The sequence below is a fragment of the Rhinolophus sinicus genome, linkage group LG03 (assembly GCF_036562045.2).
Source record: "Rhinolophus sinicus isolate RSC01 linkage group LG03, ASM3656204v1, whole genome shotgun sequence".
Classification (NCBI taxonomy): Eukaryota; Metazoa; Chordata; class Mammalia; order Chiroptera; family Rhinolophidae; genus Rhinolophus; species Rhinolophus sinicus.
The window spans coordinates 190,479,007-190,497,781 of NC_133753.1; the positions used below are offsets into that span (position 1 = coordinate 190,479,007).

At 42.0% G+C, this 18,775-nt stretch overlaps 1 protein-coding gene across 2 annotated transcripts in view; it reads left to right on the forward strand.

The window, feature by feature from the left end:
- The window catches only part of DNAH5 (dynein axonemal heavy chain 5), a 242,281-nt gene that overhangs the window by 29,791 nt on the left and 193,715 nt on the right, over positions 1-18,775 (forward strand). Inside the window, exon 1 of one of the 2 annotated variants that reach the window (XM_019713456.2) lies at positions 5,214-5,495. The exons of the other annotated variant lie outside the window; for it this stretch is intronic. Within the exon in view, the coding sequence (XP_019569015.2) occupies positions 5,439-5,495 (57 nt within the window). The 5' untranslated portion in view covers positions 5,214-5,438. Of the gene's footprint in view, positions 1-5,213; positions 5,496-18,775 lie in introns of those variants that run through there. 2 annotated transcript variants of the gene reach the window in all.

An 18,775-nucleotide genomic window follows, 5' to 3' on the forward strand; every position in this document is an offset into this window, starting at 1 on the left:
AGGAGTAGCTTATGGGTAACAAAACAGTGGATGGGACAAAAGGATTTACTTCTTTATTTAGCTTGTTTGTTTGATGGCTTGGGTGGCCCCTGCTGCCACCCCTCTATCAAATCCTTTATTTTCTCAAGCCCAGAATGCTGACTTCAGTGTCTCTCCACTCCAGCCCTTCATACTTACAAGGATCAGCATAATTTTCCTAAATATGGCTTTCATCAATTTATTCTCTGGTGACTTCCTGACGTCTTGCAAAGTCCAGCTACGTAAGGCAGACACCCACAGTTCAGCCTCCACATACCTTTCAGAGATTAATCATCATATTTCTTCACAACTGCAGCACAAGACAGATTGTCTTTTGAATTCCAGCCTCCATGCTTTGCTCATGGTATCTTCCCCATGTGATGCTTTACCCTTTCCTGTTTGAATCTTACCCTCCTTCAAGGTTTAACTTAAACCTTACCTTCTCTAAGAAGTTCTCTTTGATCATTAGCTATCTGAAAACTGTATTTCATCTGATCTAAGCCATCATCAGATAAAAGACACACTACTGTTTCCACCACCAAGACAGAAAAACAGCTGTCAGTTAAACTAGGATGCATTGCTTTCTTTAAATTTTATTTTAATTGTAAAAGCTCTTTTAGACCCACTTAAACATAGAATTAAAAAAAATGTAACCCTTGTGCATCCGTATGAATAGGGTAAGAAATTTCTAAAACTTCCTCACATTCAGAGTCTGATTCTTCTGGAATTTTCTTTCAATCCACTGTTACCCATTCTATAAATTGTGATGCTGGTGTTTTCCTGATCTTCCCAGAAGGTGTCAGTGGAACATTTTCAGAAGACAACTACCATGTTTCCCTGAAAATAAGACCTAACCAGACAATCAGCTCTAATGCATCTTTTGGAGCCAACATTAATATAAGACCAGTCTTATTTTACTATTTTTTGCTCCAAGTAAACCTTATAGTAAAATAAGACTGGGTCTCATTATAATATAATATAATATAATATAATATAATATAATATAATTAATATAATATAATATAATACCAGGTCTTATATTAATTATTGCTCCAAAAGACGCATTAGAGCTGATTGTCCAGCTAGGTCTTATTTTTGGGGAAACATGGTAGGACACACATTCCATCCTCAAATGGACCTTCAATGGTTTGTTGACATATCAAGGTGTTGTAGTGGCCCTGTCATGCCACCTGGGATGACAGCTGAGTCTGCACAAACTCTGGCAATGACAACTATGTCATGATTGTTGCTGACCAACAGCAGCTATAAGGGCATGTGGAATATCAGATTCACCCAATTTCAATATGGTAAAAACAAAAAAAATGTGCAACTCAGAATGGAAGAAATAGGATTCTTTCTCACCCTTCTGAACTCACTTGTCATATGCTGCCCCTCTCCCACCCCATGTCACTGTTTACATGGCCATTAAACGGATGAATGCCTTTGGTTCTACTGGGCCTCAGTAAGACATTCTTAGAGATGGAAATCTATGACGGCTGTACAGATGGTAACAGGTAAGCCTTGGGTTCACCCTTTCCCTTGGAACATACTCAGAAATCTAGAGCAAACTTTCCAAGCAGCAATAGACTAGAATTTGTGGGTTAGGTTAAGTGATTTTGAAATTTGTCCCCTAGATTTTTAAAAAAAAGGTTTTAGTGGGGAAGGGGAACAGGATTTTATTGAGGAACGGTGTGTACTTCCAGGACTTTTCTAAGTGGTTGTCCTTTGAATCTTAGTTGTACAGGGCATAGCTCAGCTCCAGGTCCAGTTGCCGTTGTTAGTTGCAGAGGGCACAGCCCACCATCCCTTGCGGGAGTCGAGGAGTCAAACCCGCAACCTTGTGGTTGAGAGCCCGCACTCCAACCAACTCAGCCATCTGGCCCCCTGGGAGCTGAGCAGCAGCTCATTAATTTCATTCTAATTGAGAAGGGCACAGCTCGCTGGCCCAAGTGGGAATTGAACCAGCAGCCCCGTTGCCCAGAGCTCGCGCTCCAACCAACTGAGCCACCTGTCCGCCCTGTCCCCTACATTTTATGTTGTCACTACCTGTAGTCAGAACATTTTTGCAACTAAAAGAACGTAGTTGTATTTTTCATTTATTAGGTGCCTGTGAGGTTCCAGGAATTCAATATAGATTTAAATCATCACAAGTGCTGGTGGGTTTATTTCTAACTTAGGAAACAAGAGCTCTCACATCACACAGCTAGAAGAGGATGGTGGTGGCATCTAAACTAGGTCTGTCTGACCCCAACGCTTGTACTTTTCTATGGCACCACATGGCATAGTTTGTACATACAGGGCTGCAAGGCCGAAACTAGGTGACTCTCCATAATTTAGGGGTAAGTTCAGGAAGTTTTACACTTTGGAATATAAGCAAAAAATGGCAATAATTCAGAACACAGATCCAAGTGAAGTCTGCATCTTATTTATTTTTTCTGTAGCACTTTCCACAATTTGTAATTATATTTTATTAATAATTATGTATTTATTTATATTTTATCTATTTAATATTTTCCCCCAGTGAAGGCAGGAATGATGGTTTTTCTTTGTACGTTTTTCACATTTTAACATCTGCAAACTCAGGATACATCTTAAAATTGACATTATATTTAAGTTTCATTGGCAGCATTTTATTTTTTTCTCTTTGAGTGCTACAAAAATAATTATGCATTTTTAGTCTTTATTGAATTTATTGGGGTGACATTGCTTAGTAAAATTATATAGATTTCAAGTCTACATTTCTATAATACATCATCTATATATTGCCTTGTGTGTTCACCCAGAGTCAGTTCTCTGTATCTTATAATTAATTTTTTAACATTTGATTAAGTGTGTATTTTAATTAGCTGCTCTGTGTTTAGTATGTAATACTGTGCCTGGCCCCATAAAAGGACCTCACAAACATTTGTTGAATGAATGAATGAATGAATGAATGAAAGTGGAACTTTAAACTTTGCCTGAAGGTACGTGGATTTCTGGATGAAGTCTCCTGTCTGCAGGATGCTCATTGTCCACTCTTGTTTTCTCACTATAGCTGACCTAAGATTTGTGTATGGTCACTACCGTGTTTCCCTGAAAATAAGACCTAACTGGAAAATAAGCCATAGCATGATTTTTCAGGATGCTCATAATACAAAATAAACCCTAATGTGTTTTTTTGGAGCAAAAATTAGTATAAGACCCAGTCTTATTTTCAGGGAAATACGGTAGGGCTTATTTTATATGACGACATCCTGAAAAATCATGCTAGGGCTTATTTTCCGATTCTATCTTATTTTCGGGGAAACACGGTATTCTCAGCCTGGAAGGGCACGCTGTCCAACAGGTAGGGCTGGAGAGCTCCTTGCGTAAGAGTTCCTAGCGGAGGAGTCTCCCCAGCTGAAGCTGGTGCGTGATGGAAACAACTGCTGGGAAATCCCTCCTGAGTTCCCCACTGAACAAGGTTTGATAACTCTTCTCCAGCGACCAGAAATCAATTTTATTTCAGGCAGGCATTCAGGGGGCTGGTGGTCAGATGAGGGTTTAGGCTTGTTGGTGCTGTTTAACCAGCATTCTCAGGGAGCCTCCTTCAGGTCTGGGACCCTCAAGGGGATCCTTTAAGACACCTACTGCCTTACTTAGCCATGGAGGGTTGACGTTCAGCCACAGAGGTTGGAAGACTTTGCAGTTTACTGGGAAGCCTCCAGAGAGCCACGGTGATGCCTGCCAAACACGAAGTGAATGCTATCAGCCATCTGTGGAAATCTTCCCAGAAAGCAACTCTCCCCAAGAGATAAGTGCTGTCAATGGGCTGCTGATGAAATGAGGATGGCGTCTCAAATGCCATCAGGGAAGCACCTGATTTAAATGTAACTAATGAAAGATAAACAGTGATATAATGAATTGGAACCTCTGTCCCGAGGTCGTATGTTGACGGCAGATTCTTGGGACTGATACCGAGATGCTGAGCACGGGTGATGAGAAAATTCTGCGATTTGCTGGTGACCTTTCAACACCACATAGGAGAATCTTCTAGCGTCAATACCTGTCTTCATTTATCATCAGGACAGAAAACAGCTGCTTACCCATACCCAGAGGCTGACTTAAATATCCCACACACAAAATCTAACTTCCTGTGCTCTAGTTCTTTGCTTACCAATAACACAGCAGGCCCTGGATACCTTTGTGTTATAACATTGATGAGATGCCATAGGTATTTAACTCTTGTTTACGTCAATGAGCCTAGGGTAAAATTGGTCTTGTTATATGTTGTTTTGCTTAAAGTTGCAGAACCTACTGATGATATTAAGTGAGCACTTACTGTAGTCAGGTCTAAACATTGGGTTTTTGTGACCCCTGCATATGAAGGCTGTTGATCAGACGAATCTCCCAAGTTCAGATACCAAATTCGCAGTGGGTGTCAGTACGAAATTAGCAGCCCGGTTTCAAGTCAGCCTCTAGTGAGGTTGATGAGCAGGAGTCTGGCAGTATGAGCTCCCTGCTTCCTGACTATCTTTGGATGAATTCATTGGGTTTGAGTTCCCGAACCTTGAATTCTAAGGACTAAATCCTGAGTTGAACAACCCAACCTTAAGTGTCCTGCCTTTAATTCATCTTGATGAGGGAAATCATACATAGCTAGAGCTCTCAAATCACGTCGGCTGTGATTTCCTGTCACGTCTGCACAGTAAGGATAATCGAGACGTTTAGTCACACAGAATAAATTACCTTGGTTTATTTGTATGTGCAACTGTGTGAGTGCTCGTCATTTATGGACATCATTTGCTATTTGCATATGAAACAGGCTTCTTGTTCTTCCTGGGGAGAAAATGGCTCCTCTGGGTCACAATTAGCCGATCTGACAATTAGTCACAATTAGTCACAAGGCTGGCAGTTAATCGTGCACACAAAGTTGTTTAGACAAAGTAAGACTGAATTTCTTGAGCAATGTATTCAGAGCTGTGGCTTCTCTGCATTCTCTTTTGATAGGGTTTGAAGTTTCTCACTGTTCAAAGGAATTAGTCAACTATCTCTATTGACTCCAAGCTCATTGTTGGGCAGTGTATAGAATTAAATGGATGTCAGAACAAGTTGTGTTGCCACTGAGTGGTTTGAATGCTTTGATAGGTTGATAAACATCATTATGAGGCGTGTTTAAACTGTACGGCATGGAAACAGTATTACCCTAACAACACAAGGCTTTGGAACGGGAGAGGCTCCGGGGGACAGACGCTAGAAGGAACACTTGAATGGGCTAGATGAACTTTTAATTTTTATTTGTTGTATCTGGTGAACAGTATATGCAGATTAGCAATGTAAAAGCGAACTTCAGGTCCTCCAGAGGGCTTTTCATTTGCAAGCCTGTTGGATGCTGAGTAGGTCTCCCAGGAGTTAGAAGACCATTCTGGAAGAGCCCAGAAACTGAGCAGATTGTGGCGGCAATGATTAGGATCGGTAGGAGACAGCTCTGGAAGCAGAGTGTCACCCGTGTTTTAACGGTAAGAAGCTGTTGCCTATATGCTTGCATGTGTGTCTTAGATTATCATCTCTCACACCTATGTGGAAAAATACCTTAAAAAAGTTCAAAGTTATGCACTGATGAAATTGTGGGAAACATTTTTGTCTACTAATTTTTGGATAGTGCATAAGGCAACATGTTGCTATTTCAAATAAAAAAAAGGGTTTGCATCCTTAGGCTTTTCTGCACATGGCCACCTAACCTATAACTAGTGGTAGAAATACACACTGCATCTTTTGGGGTGATGCTTGTCTGAGGGAAAACACGTTCTGGGTGCTTTCCAGTCTGAGATCTGTAAGCTTTTGTTGGTGGTGGGAGATCGTTAAGGCAGATTCTGGGCTGCGAGTTTTCTAGAGTCTATGAATACCCCACCTGGAAATGAGGAAATGCACAGGCTGGGAGATGCAAGGATGGACGTTTGGAATTACATCGAAGCTTCTCTAGCACAGGGTCAGTCAGCAGTTTTTATTATGCAGGTGTATAGAGAGGGCTTTGGAACCCTCTCCCACTGCCAATTACCTAAAATCAGAAGAAAATGGAGGTTTCCCTGGGCTTCGGTTCTCAGCGTTAACCCCTTCTTCCTCAGGGCCTGATCACTGTATTTTTTATGCATCCCCAACTGTCCAGATGATTCCGTCTAGCCTGGCAGCCTAGTCTTTCACCGCAAAACAGAAATGCTGTCTCTGCATTTTCTAAGTACTGTGACGCGAGCCACCCTCCACTACCTCGATCTCCATGGTTCTGATCCTTCCCAAAATCTGTGTCTTCCAGCCAAGCCCCTAAACTCTGTTGCTTGCAGGCACTTACTCATTTGTTCTTTTTTTTTTTTTTTTTAATTAAAGTATAGTTGGTATACAATATTAGTTTCAGGTGAAAGCCACAATGAGCTACCACCTCACTCCAGTCAGAATGTCCATCATCAATAAATCAACAAACAAAAAGTGCTGGGGAGGATGTGGAGGAAAGGGAACCCTTGTGCACTGTGGGTGGGATTGCAAGTTGGTGCAGCCACTGTGGGAAACAGTATGGAGGTTCCTCAGAGAATTGAAAATGGAACTACCTTATGACCCAGCAATTCCACTCCTGGGTACTTATCGAAAGAAATCCAAAACACTAATTCAAAAAAATATATGCACCCTATATTTATTGCAGCCATATTCGCAATAGCCAAGATATGTGAACAACAGAAATGCCCATCCATAGACGATTGGATAAAGAAACTGGTACATTTATACAATGGATTATTACTTGGCCATAAAAAAGAATGAAATCTTACCATTTGCAACAACGTGGATGGACTTAGATGATATTATGCTAAGTGAAATAAGTCAGACTGAGAAAGACAAATACCATATGGTCTCACTTATGTATGGAATCTAAAGAACAGAATAAATGAGCAAACTAAACAGAAATAGACTCAGAGACATAGAGAAAAAACTGATGGTTGCTAGATGGAAGATGGGTGGGGATGGGGGAGAAGGTGAAGAGATTAGGAAGTATAAATTAGTAGTCACAATATAATCATGGGGATATGAAATACAGTATGGGGAATATTATCAATAATGTTGTAAAGACTTTGTAGAGTATCCAATGGACACTTGTCTTATTAGGGAAACCACTTCAGGGATGGTGAAGATGCCTGATCAGTGCTCTGTACACCTGAAGGTGAAGCTGAACAATAATGAATGTCACCTATAATATTATACACACACACACACACACACATATATATGATATATATATATATATATATATATGATATATATCATATATATAGTCCCGGGATGTAAAGTACAGCATAGGGAATATAGTCAATGGTATTGTAACAACTATATACGATGTCAGAGGGGTAGTAGACTTGGGGGGGTTATCACTTTGTGAGGGATGTAAACATCTAAGGTAGTACATTGCTTTGTACACCTGAAACTAATAAAAACTTAGTTCCAGGTGTACAACATAGTAACTTGACCTTTGTACATCTCATGATGTGCTCACCACACTAAGCCCAGGAACCATCTGCCAGCCTGCAAAGCCATCACACTATGATTGACTATATACCCCTTCACCTTTCCCACCCTCCACTCCCCTTCCTTCTGGCAACCATCAGTTTGTTCTTTGTTTCTATGAGTCTGTTTTTGTTTATTTTGATTTTTAAAAACATTCCACATATAAGTGAAATCATGCAGTGTTGTCTCTCTCTTATTTCACTTAGCATAATACTCTCTAGGTGCATCCATGTTGTCACGAATGGCAGAATTTCATTCTTCTTTATTGCTTAGTAACAGTCCATTGTGTATGCCACCTCTTCTTTATCCATTCATCTATCGCTGGATACCTAGATTGCCTCCAGGCATTGGCTATTGTGAATAATGAACATAGGGGTGCACACATCTTTCTGAATTAGTTCTTTGGATTTCTTTGGGTAAATACCCCAGACTGGAATTGCTGGGTCGTATGATTACTCTATTTTCAGTACTTTGAGGAACCTCCATGCTGTTTTCTACAGCAACTATACCCATTGTCGAGCCACCAACACTGCACGAGAGTCCCCTTTTCCCCACAACCTGTCCAACACTTGTTTTTACTTGTCTTGTTGATAATAGCCATCTGATAGGAGTGAGGTGGTATCTCATTGTGGTTTTCATTTGCGTTTCCCTAATAGCTAGTGAAGTTGAGCATCTTTTTGTATTTCTATTGGCAATCTGTATGTAATTTTTGGAGAGATGTCTCTTCAGGTCCTCTGCCCATTTTTTGGATTGGATTGTTTATTTTTCTGTCTTCTGTGAAGCCTTCCTGACACTTTGAAGAGGCAGGGCTCCCTTCCCTGTGCCCTCTTGGCATCTCACTTTTGTGCCTGCTAGAGTCCTCATCAAATCTCTGTAGGGAAGTGACGTTTGTCCCCGTGTCTCTTTACCTCACTAGCTTGTGAGTTCCTGCAGGACAACGACATTGTTCTCTACATTTTAAAATAGTCTCCCCGTAACACAGAACCTGGTACTAATACTTCTTCATTTATGCTTGTGCGATTAATTGAACGAATTAAACTTTTGACATACCTAAACAATTTTCCTGTACTTTACTACCAAGTCTAAAACATTAAAATCAATGATAAAGTTGTGAGTATAATTAATGAATTCATGTCTTCCTTGGTACAAGCTGCCTTTCTGGGAAACTGTTAAGTTTTTTTGAGGTTTCATTCATATATTTAGGATGCCATTCTGTTCACTGCACTGAAGTATGATATTCACAGAATTACTTTAATGTTGCATTATATTATGTAAATAATGACTGCATATTCTATTTAATGCACTGATATGACAAAGTATTAAATTATAACGTGGTGACCTAAAATGATCAATGACAAAGATTCCAAAACTACTTAATTTCCAAAGCTATAAAGATTCCAAAGCTATAAATCTCTCTATATTTAACCTTGGTCTGGAACTCTTACTGTAATGATGCTATATTATAATTAGGTTATTATAATAAAATAATTGATTTTATCCAGAATATACATGCAAATAACAACCAAATGTGCCATAATCCCTGTAGGTTTAGAAAAGTCAAGCCATATATCCTTTTTCTTTTGTAATACACACAGATTCTTTTCCATGAAAAAACTTGAAATTATTTTGTGTATATTTACTGACTTATTTGCAGAAATATGGCCCAGATATGATGTCTGCCTCCTTTCTGCTTTTCTCATAGATGAAGAATGTGTCTCACTAACTTACAGGTGTACAATGGACACGAACTCCACACTTACAGATTCTGTTTTTCTTTCCTCCCCTAACATGAAACTGAAATATGTAATTTTGCTCGTTGCTTCTGTTGACTTTGAGCGGAAAAAAAAGGAAAGATTTATGATAGTTGCCTTGACTTAAATTCACCTCATTGCAAGCTGGCTTTAAAATGGAGGCGAGTTGGCTCCCTGTTGCACAGATGTGTATGGTCATGCTTTGCACTCTATGGTTTGATGCGAGGGAGTGTTTGTCATCAGATTTCAGATTGCTAGGTTTCTCCAAACAGTGATTCTCCCCTGTGGGGGGAGAGAGAGGGCTGCTCCTCTGGGGAGGCACAACTCCTTCCCCTGCTCAGAAACTCTGCAGGGGGGCGGCCATTGTTCCCTGGGTGGCACAGGAGGAGCCAAGACAAAAAAGAACCTTTGCTCTCAGATATCTTTTGCAAGTTGGAAGGATGTCAGGTTTGCTATTCTCTGGCAAAACAGCCAAACCGGTTTCAGCATCATCTGTTAATCAGGCCCAGACATGTTTGGCCCGGTGAACACATTTAACATACACGAAGTCAAAAGAGTTTCCTTGGAGTGTCAGGAAGCTCGAGGGTATAGTTGGGGAGTGGGGAGTAGACACGTACCATTTGTCGTGGCCTAAGTGAGTACCCTTGATCCTGAATGAGTCAAAGCCCAAGGTGCCCATATGGCAGTCACACCATTGCCAGACCCTGGGAGAATGTGCCTCTAAGCGTAAAATTCACCCATTCCACAAACAGCTGTCGAGTGCCTGTTTGGGGCCAGGCACTGTGGTCCATGACACGGTGGGGAAGAACACTTCCAGGGCTCGTGGAGGTGGGAGTTCAAAGTTGTTTTTCCTACCAAGGTTTGCACAACTCCATTAATGAGGAAAAAGAAAAAAAGAGGGACCCAAAATTTATGTCCTTGGACTTTCTTAAGTTCCTCCCTTAAGTGAGAACCTGGCAGTACTAAGCAGTGATGAACGATTTGTGCAGTGATTTCCTCTGGAGCAGTGTTCTCGGGCTGGGCTGCACATTGGAATCGCCAGAGGAGCTTTTGAGAAATGGCACTGCTGCGGTCCCACTCTGGACAAGAGAAGGCAGGATTTCTTGGGGGTGGGAGCCCCAGACATCAGGCCTTTAAAGCACCCACGGGGTTCTAATGAGCAGCCAGCTTTAAGCACTGGTTTATTGTGATGGATGAGGGAAGTTTGGGAATTTCACCCTTGTGTCATATATAACGTGAATGGTGACACATGTATTTTTTAGTATGTAGGTGAAATTGAATTACATGGTCCCTGCTGCCAGAGGGGGCTCTTGGAATTCTGCAAGAATCTAGTAAAACATGATTTTGGAGTAAAACCACTGTAGCGTTGGAGGGAATATAGAATATATGGCCCCGTGAAGATCCACTGTCTCGAGCAGGTCCAGGAACTTGGTGTGCAGAAAACAAACTCTAGGTTAGAATTTGGATGATGGAATGTTGGGGGCAGAGGTGGTTGTGGTGATGGGCCTACCCCTACAGGAAATTTTGGGTTGGCTTGGGTGAAAAATCCAAGGTAAAAGGTAGAGAGGGGATCTTTATTTGCTTGGAAAGAATGACAGGTAAGGGAGTTAGTAAATGGGGGAGACTGAGGGGCCCTGGAAACTACAGCGAAAATAGACAAGATCCCAGAGCTTACGCTTTAGGACACCAGAAAACTGACAGGACCTTCTCCGTTTAAGTGCTCTCTCTTTGCAATGGAGAGGCAGTGCGGCTCTTGTGACAGAAGGGAGGGCTTCACTGTAGCACCTGCTGTGAGTGGATTAGCCAGCCTGGAGTGTCTTTCCCTTCCAGAAACCACTTTGCTGAAGTGCTCTTGATGTGGGAAGGAGGTACGGTGCTTCTTTTGCAGCTGTGGCCCTTCACCTGGAGACATGAAATGAAACGGGAGGAAGAAAAGGCAAGATGGAAACAGCACAGTTGGGAGCAGAGAGTTGCTAAATTGTGGTTCTCCCAGCCAATGAAAGACCAGGTTCGGAGGGTCCAGGAAGCATCACAAAGCAGCCTCTTCCAGTGAGGAAACGGGCCCTGTGGGTTGAAAGGAAAATGCTGGGAGACAAAGAGGGATGCTTGTCTTTGTTGGAAGATAAGGAAATTGGGTTAACTCTGTAGATATGGTTCTAAATGCCCATGAGTAGAACTGCTGTTCTTCTCGGTTTCCATAACTCAGCACATTTAAATGGGAGGTAGGCTACGCGAGGTCAGCTGTATGTGCTGTGAATTGAGAGAGAGAGTTATCCTCCATACTAATGGCAGAATTTTGTGCAGTGGTTTACCCTGGAGTTATAATGCCATGGAAGACCTAGGGGCTTATTGACTGAATTCAGAGACTGCCGTCATAGACTCACATTGAGCTGAAATAAATTGTTCCCGCCTTTGATTACCCGAGTGACTTGTAAAATGATTAATTTGGTTAATTTACCACTGATAAGCTATCAATGGAGGCTCTACTACGTACTGTTCTGCATACTGGAGATACCGCAAAAATCCAAATAGAAAACATCACTTTCTATGGGGCTGATACACTTATAGGAATGGTGAGATTCAGTTGACATTTATTTTGCTGCTCAGGAGTAAGCAGGATCAGATTTTATATATATACGTATGTATATTAGATAGGTGAGCTAAACCAGCCCTTTGGGTACCCTCCTTTAAAAAAAGAAAAAATACATATTGTACTGCTAATCAGGCCTTTCCGCTCGGCATACACTTTGAGTAATTTTCCCTTCTGCTCCTGGATGTTCCCTGATTCGTCCCTAGTTGGGGAAAATGGAACAGTGAAGCAAACTGGCCTAAGATGAGCAACCCTACGTCCTTGGTCTTGTTAGCACTAGGTTCCTCAGGTGATGAATTCTCTGGGGACTTGAGATTGATATTGGTATTGAGAGCCAAAGCGAAATCAGTCCCGTAAGTTTTCAGTGTGGTCACCTAAGAGAAGGGGTGTCAACTGCAACTCACAGACTCCACATTATTTACAGTTATCTCCAGTGGGGATTTTAATCTGCATTCTCCTCTCTTCCACTATGTTTCTTACATGCTATGTGCATACGTTTACAGGAAAGAACAAAACACCCGAATCAAACAGACAGAAATGTATTTATTCAAAAATATGCCACACACCATCGTTAAAACAGATCTTTTCCCCCTTTTCAGATTCAGACCTGCAACAAAGCTAATTATGTCTACCTAGAAAAACTTTTTTTTTTTTTAAACAAAGAACTATTTTTTGCCTCCAGAACCTATTCCTGGACCTACACGCTTCACTGTGCAAAGGCATCGTATGTGGGCCTGGCGTGTACAGGGTAACATAGTGTACAGGATAGCAGGATAAAAGTGTTGTTCAGGGGAAGTGGCAAGGAGTGGGAGAAGCATGGAGGCTAGCCTACTGGCTGCCCCATCAGGGAACCCACCTTCTATGCTCTTTTAGGAGTTGACAGTGGGGTGGGGGGTTACCATTTGCTGAGACACAGGAGTGCAGTGGGAGAGCTGGACACAGGGCATGCCAGCTGGGCAACAGTCCATCCTGGCATAAAATGTCACCAGTGTAACTCAGAAAATGGTGCTAGTTAACTCCAGTTCCCACCCACAACTCCTTCTGTAAGCCATGCAATGTATATGGGATCTCCCCACTGTGTGCCCTCCATAACCCTTGAGTGGATTTAAAGAAGAAATGTTAATGGAATAATTTGAATGGGTGCAAGCTTCTTAGCTGTCTGGGACACCTCATGTCTAGGCTTGGCCCTGCACACACATCAGAGCTTGGTTTCCAATTCTGCCACTTGGAAAAATTGTTAGTGGTTCATAGTCTCGATTTCCTTGTGTGGCGATAATAATGTCTGCTTCCTAGGGATTTTGTGACCATGCGACCTAAGCACAGTAAGCAAATGATGATTAGCACATCCATACCTAACAATACAACCAGGGCAAACAGAGCAAAATGTCCTCTGACTCCCTCCTGAAGGTTGGGGAAAGGGTGTCCCTGCGCAGCCGGAAAGGGGCTCCTGGACCTGAAGGCTCCGTCCTCTGCCCACTGTTGGCTGCCTGTGTTGTCAGTGGGGAGAGCCTGGGTCTGAGGCAACTGCCACCTGGGCCCAGCTTTCTAAGGACGGAGGGAGCTTGAACATATGTGCGATTAAAAAAATCATCATTAAAATGTTTTGTTTTACCTGAAGTTTGATGTCCAGGGTGAAAGCCTTGGCCCTGCCATTTTAATTCAAGTGCTGGTTAACTTCGTGTTATTATCTCAAGATTGCACCCAATTTAATCTTCACAGATACCTTTAAAGTTGGACTTTTCGCTCCATTTTACCCATGAGGGTGAGGTCTTTCATGTAGTGGGGGGTTATCAACCTTGAGCCAAAATGAAATGTGTGTAGTTCATACACAGTTTATGGACACAAACATGTAGAGTTGGGTTTGGGTTCTCCAGTTAAAGAGAAAAAAAAAAAAGGGTGGATGGGTTTGTCATAAGAAGAAGTCACAGAGTTTTATTGTGAAAGAGCATGGCCATGGGTCTTTGTTGGGGTTCATGCATTAAAATCTCAAGTTCTCTGGTCTGTGTTGACTTTTGAACCAATGGGAAATGGCTTCAGGGTTAGAAAAGGAATGGAGCTTAGCTGTCACCTGGTACCACACTTTGATTTTAGAGTTGTGGAAACTGAAGCCTGGAGAGGTTAAATGGCAGATGCAAGGGCTTGCAATTAGTGGCAGAGCTGGCACTGGAACCTGTGACCCCACTCTGACACCCAGCCTTGTTAGTCTACATGAAATTGTCTCACCTTGGAAGCAGCATCTATTTCATGTGAGAGAGCACGTTAGTCATTCTTTCATTCCAAGGCGGTAGTAATATACCTTGTCACCAGATTGCTGAAATGTTTTAATCATATGTTCCAGATTTCCTTAGACATCAGATAGGTTTCTGGCCATCTTCCCCACCCCCGTCAGTTGTGCTTGTTCATGCAATGCAAAACAATTTGAATGTGACTCTGAAAAAAAACAAATTCCATAGTTTGCCTCTCTCCTTCTTAACCCCACCCCGCCCTCTCTCTGTAAGTGTCCTACACGTTCCAAAGGCCAGCAGGACAAGCCACCACGAGACAGCTAGTCATCTGACAAGTGTGGCTGCAGTTCCCTAGCAGCCACAAAGCTGCAGCTTTAAGTTCATGGACTGACAATGCACTGGGCTGATCACTAAATATTTGCTTGATATTATTGACTTTTTTGTGGTAGTAAAAAAACCCCACGAAGTCCCTCATGGTACCAGGATACCTTAGTGTAAGTCAGTGAAAGTTGAGACTGATCATCATTGTGGTCTTTCATCTACACGGCACTGGGGTTTACTTCATGCTACTTCTCATTGGCAGACAGGACAATCAGTGTATGTGGCAACATACTCAATGCCTAACATGCTTTTTCATATAGCTCTGAAAACATTTAGTTTAAAAAGCACATTGATAATTTGCTTTGTAGTCATAAACTGCCTTGGAGGTTTTTTTCCTCTGTGATATTTAAGTAAAAATAGAATAATTAGTGTTCTATTTTAGGAATCAACACCTCCTTTACTCCGTTAGAACATACACACACACACACACACACACACACACACACACATATATAATATATTATATGTAATATGTATATTGTATATATGTATATATATTATATATATGTTCTAGCGGAGTAAAGGATATATATATATCTCCTTTGGAAACTTATAAAGTGTTGCCATGGCAGCATCTTATTTCAGTTTCCATATTCTTTGGAAACCTTCAGTTGTGCCACATCCTGACCCTGTTGGCTCTCCACTTCTTTTATTTCTTTTTGGTTGCCCAGCATTTGCCATCTTGTTTTTTGTTGCTTATTCCTGGCTCTTCCAGTTGCCCACTGTGTCCTTCAGCTTTTGAAGACATTTAGTACAAACTCAGAGAGATCACTCTGAGGAAAGCATTTTATTCCTCCCTGCCAGGAACATAGAAAATAGTCAAAACAACAGGACATCCTCCTGGTTTTAGCCACATTTGAAAAAAGTTTTAAATTTATTTCTATTTGACTGTTATAGAATGTATATTTTGTGTCAGGACTTGTGTTAGTGTTAGTTTATTTTTGGAGAAATGGTAAGAAAATAGGTATATTGTTTAGTTTTTTTTTTTTTTTTTAACTTTTACCCCACACCCCACACCCCAACTTCTTTCAAAGTAGTTCTTTCAGAAGCAGAAAAAGGAATGTAAATTGCATAGGTCTAGCGATGAACTTTCAATCACTCTGAAATCCCCAACTTTTCACTATTTAGTTTTTCTAAAGTTTTTTGTATCTTAAATAGTTCTTCATTGATTCTAAATTCCCCTAAATCTACTAGTGCTACACCTCTTTCGCTTATCATGGAGTTTCTAGAAAGAGTAGTTTCTATCCAGTAGCTTTATATTTCTCTTTCCCCAGTCATCCTTTTCTCAAGTCTACAATCCATTTGCTTTCTATCCAACCAATGAAATGATTCTAACAAGGGTTACTGTGTCATCTCCTGCTGTGTAACAAACCACATCAGCCTCTATGGCCCAAAGCAGCAACACCTGTCTGTTATTCCTCCTGATTCTGGGGTTGACTGGGTTCTGCTGGGCTGTTCTTCTGTTTCACATGGCATTGGTTGGGTTGTGGTCAGCTTCAGGCTTCATTAGGCTTGGCATTTCCATGACAGCTTGAAAATTCTGCTGGGGTGTCAGCTAGGAGGTCGAGTGGGGCTGTTGACTGGATGCCTTGTGTCATGCGGGGAACCCTGCTCACTGTGCCATTTGTCATGCAGGGCGGCCTACAAGGTCTCTGCTCCCGCTCCCCACATAAGAATGCAGGACATGGTGAGGCCAAAAAGGAACACCCACGGAGTCATAGGTAGGGGAGTCATACCACTATATTCTCGCTGGCGGCTGGGTTGGAGACACAGGAAGCAGGAGCCACACTGTTCACACCCCTCACTGCGCTGCTTGCAGGCTCAGCCACCATCTTCTTGCTAGCCCCCATTTTCTGCTAGCGTAGCCACGGCAGTTATATTAGTGGCCAATGGCTCACTGGTTACAGCTGACGGCCAACTAGCCACAGCTGATGGCCATCCAATCACAGTTGATAGCCATTTACTATCTGAGCCAGCACCTGTCTATGTGAGGCCGGAGAGCCTGGAAACTGCACTCCTGGCTCTGTCCCCACACCTTGGTTGTTTCTCCGTGTGTTTTCCCCATGTGGTTTGGCCTTCTCACAGCATGGTGGCTGGGTTCCCAGGGAGCATTCCCAAGTGCAAAGGCAGAAGCCGAAGGTCTCCTAAGAACCAGTCTAGGAAGGTTTACAGTTCTCCCCTTAATCTTTTGGTGAAAACTGGTCACAAGGCAAGCCAAATTCAAGAGGAGAGAAATAGAGTCTCTCTCTCGCTAGATTAGTGGCATGGTCACATTACAGAAGAGCGGTGGGATGCTGTAGCCATCTTGTAAACACAATGATGAGGGCTATCCTAACTGACCCAACCAACCATTTAGAGCATTAGCACTACTGGCCACTCTCTGTGGTTTATCGGTGGTGCTGCCTCCTGCTTTCCTTTCTATCTCTCTTCCCACTTATCCTCAGCCTTCTTCATTTGTTCCTCTTTCCCTCCTTGCCCCTGGCATATTGGTGTTCCCCAGAGTTCTTTACCTTATTTATTCACTGTCCATGACTTTCTTTGAAAGTCATATCTGCACTCATGGTTTACACTGATTTATTCACTCATGTTACTAATATTTATTGAATAACTACTATGCCCATACCATTTCCTGGATTAAAGGGCTGATATCAAAATTGGGCAGGTTCTGCACCTCCCCCCCCCCCGCTAGAAAATGACATTTATAGTATACACTGTCTATGTATGTCTATCATAATTATTTTATTTCACTGGTTCTCAGTGGGGGGTGATTTTGTCATGCAGGGGACGTTTAGCAATGTCTGGAGACATTTTTCATTCTTACAGTTTGGTGGTGGGGAGCTACCAGCACCTCGAAGGTATAGAACAAGAAAGCTGCTAAACACCCTGCAGTGCACAGGGCCACGCCTCACAACAGGGATGGTCTGGCCCATAACCTCAGTTGTGCTGGACTGAGAACCTCTATCTCTGTATCTGCAGTGCAATTTCTCCTTGAGCCCTGGCTCCACAGTCCCAATGGTCTGTCGTAGGCTCTGGAGATGCCACCTCCAGTCATCTACCTGACTGCCCTTCCTGCTTCCAGGCTTGCATCGCTCTAGTCCACTTTCCACACTGCTGTCAGAATAACTGATTTTATGATGCCGTTTGGCCAGCTAAACATCTCTCCTGATTTGAACTCGTCAGTGATCCTCTATGGACCTCAGACAACGTCTAAACCTTCTAATGTGGCCCATGAGATGTTTTATGATCTGACATCTTTCTCATTTCCCATCACGTCTTTCCAGTCCTTTTTAGTGTGGCCATCTTGGCTGCCTTCTGGTTTCCAGAATGTGCTATGTATTCTTATGCCTCTTGGCCTTTGCACAGGCAGAGATGCCTCTGTCATCCTTTAACTCTAGGCTCTAGTCACCTCTTCCTGACAGTTTTCCTGTATTACCCCCTGTACCCCTCCTCAGCCCCAGGCTAGAGTAAGGGATCCTCCTTTGTGTCACTTCTCCGAAGACCCATACATGTCCCGGCATAAATCTGATGGCCCCCAAACAACCGTAACACCATCCTGTCACATTTTTGCTCACATCCGGCCAACCAGGCTGTGAGCTTTTTTGAAGTCAGTGGGTAGCGTTTGCCTCTGTAGTGCTGGGACACACTTGGGGTTTAAAAACTGTTTGTTGACCAGATGAAGGGATCCAGAGGGCCCACCTTTCCTCTTCCTAGTGGATGCTACTAGCTGGCATTAAAAGAAATTTACTTAATTTAATAAGTTGGAAGCTGAATGTTCACTACTGATGAAATGGTTGAATAAATTATGGTCCATCCATATTACTGAATGTTTTGCAACTATTACACAGATTTGAATAGTCTGTATTAAACTAGAAAGAAGCCTGTGATGCATTATTAAGGGAAAAATGCATGAAAAATTTTATAGTATAATGTGGAGATGTGTGTATATGTTTGCATATGTTTGTGTGAGCATAGTGCATGTGGAAAGATATGCCTCAAACTGCTAACACTGGTTATATTGAACATGCTTTATTATTGCAGTTAATCATCAGTTTAAAAGTGATCAGTGGTATTCAGAAATTCATTTCAAGATGATATGAATCTGTAGACAAACAATAAAGACAGGAGATAGTGTAGAAGAATATTTCTTTAATGGCTTAGGGAATGTTTACAAAGATGGGGATCTTTTTGTGTGTGTGTGTGTTGAAAGCTTACATATACATAGAAATAAGTCTGTAGAGATTTAGAACAAAATGTTAACAGTAATAATTTCTGGATGGCAGATTATTTTTATTTCGTTTGGCTTTTCT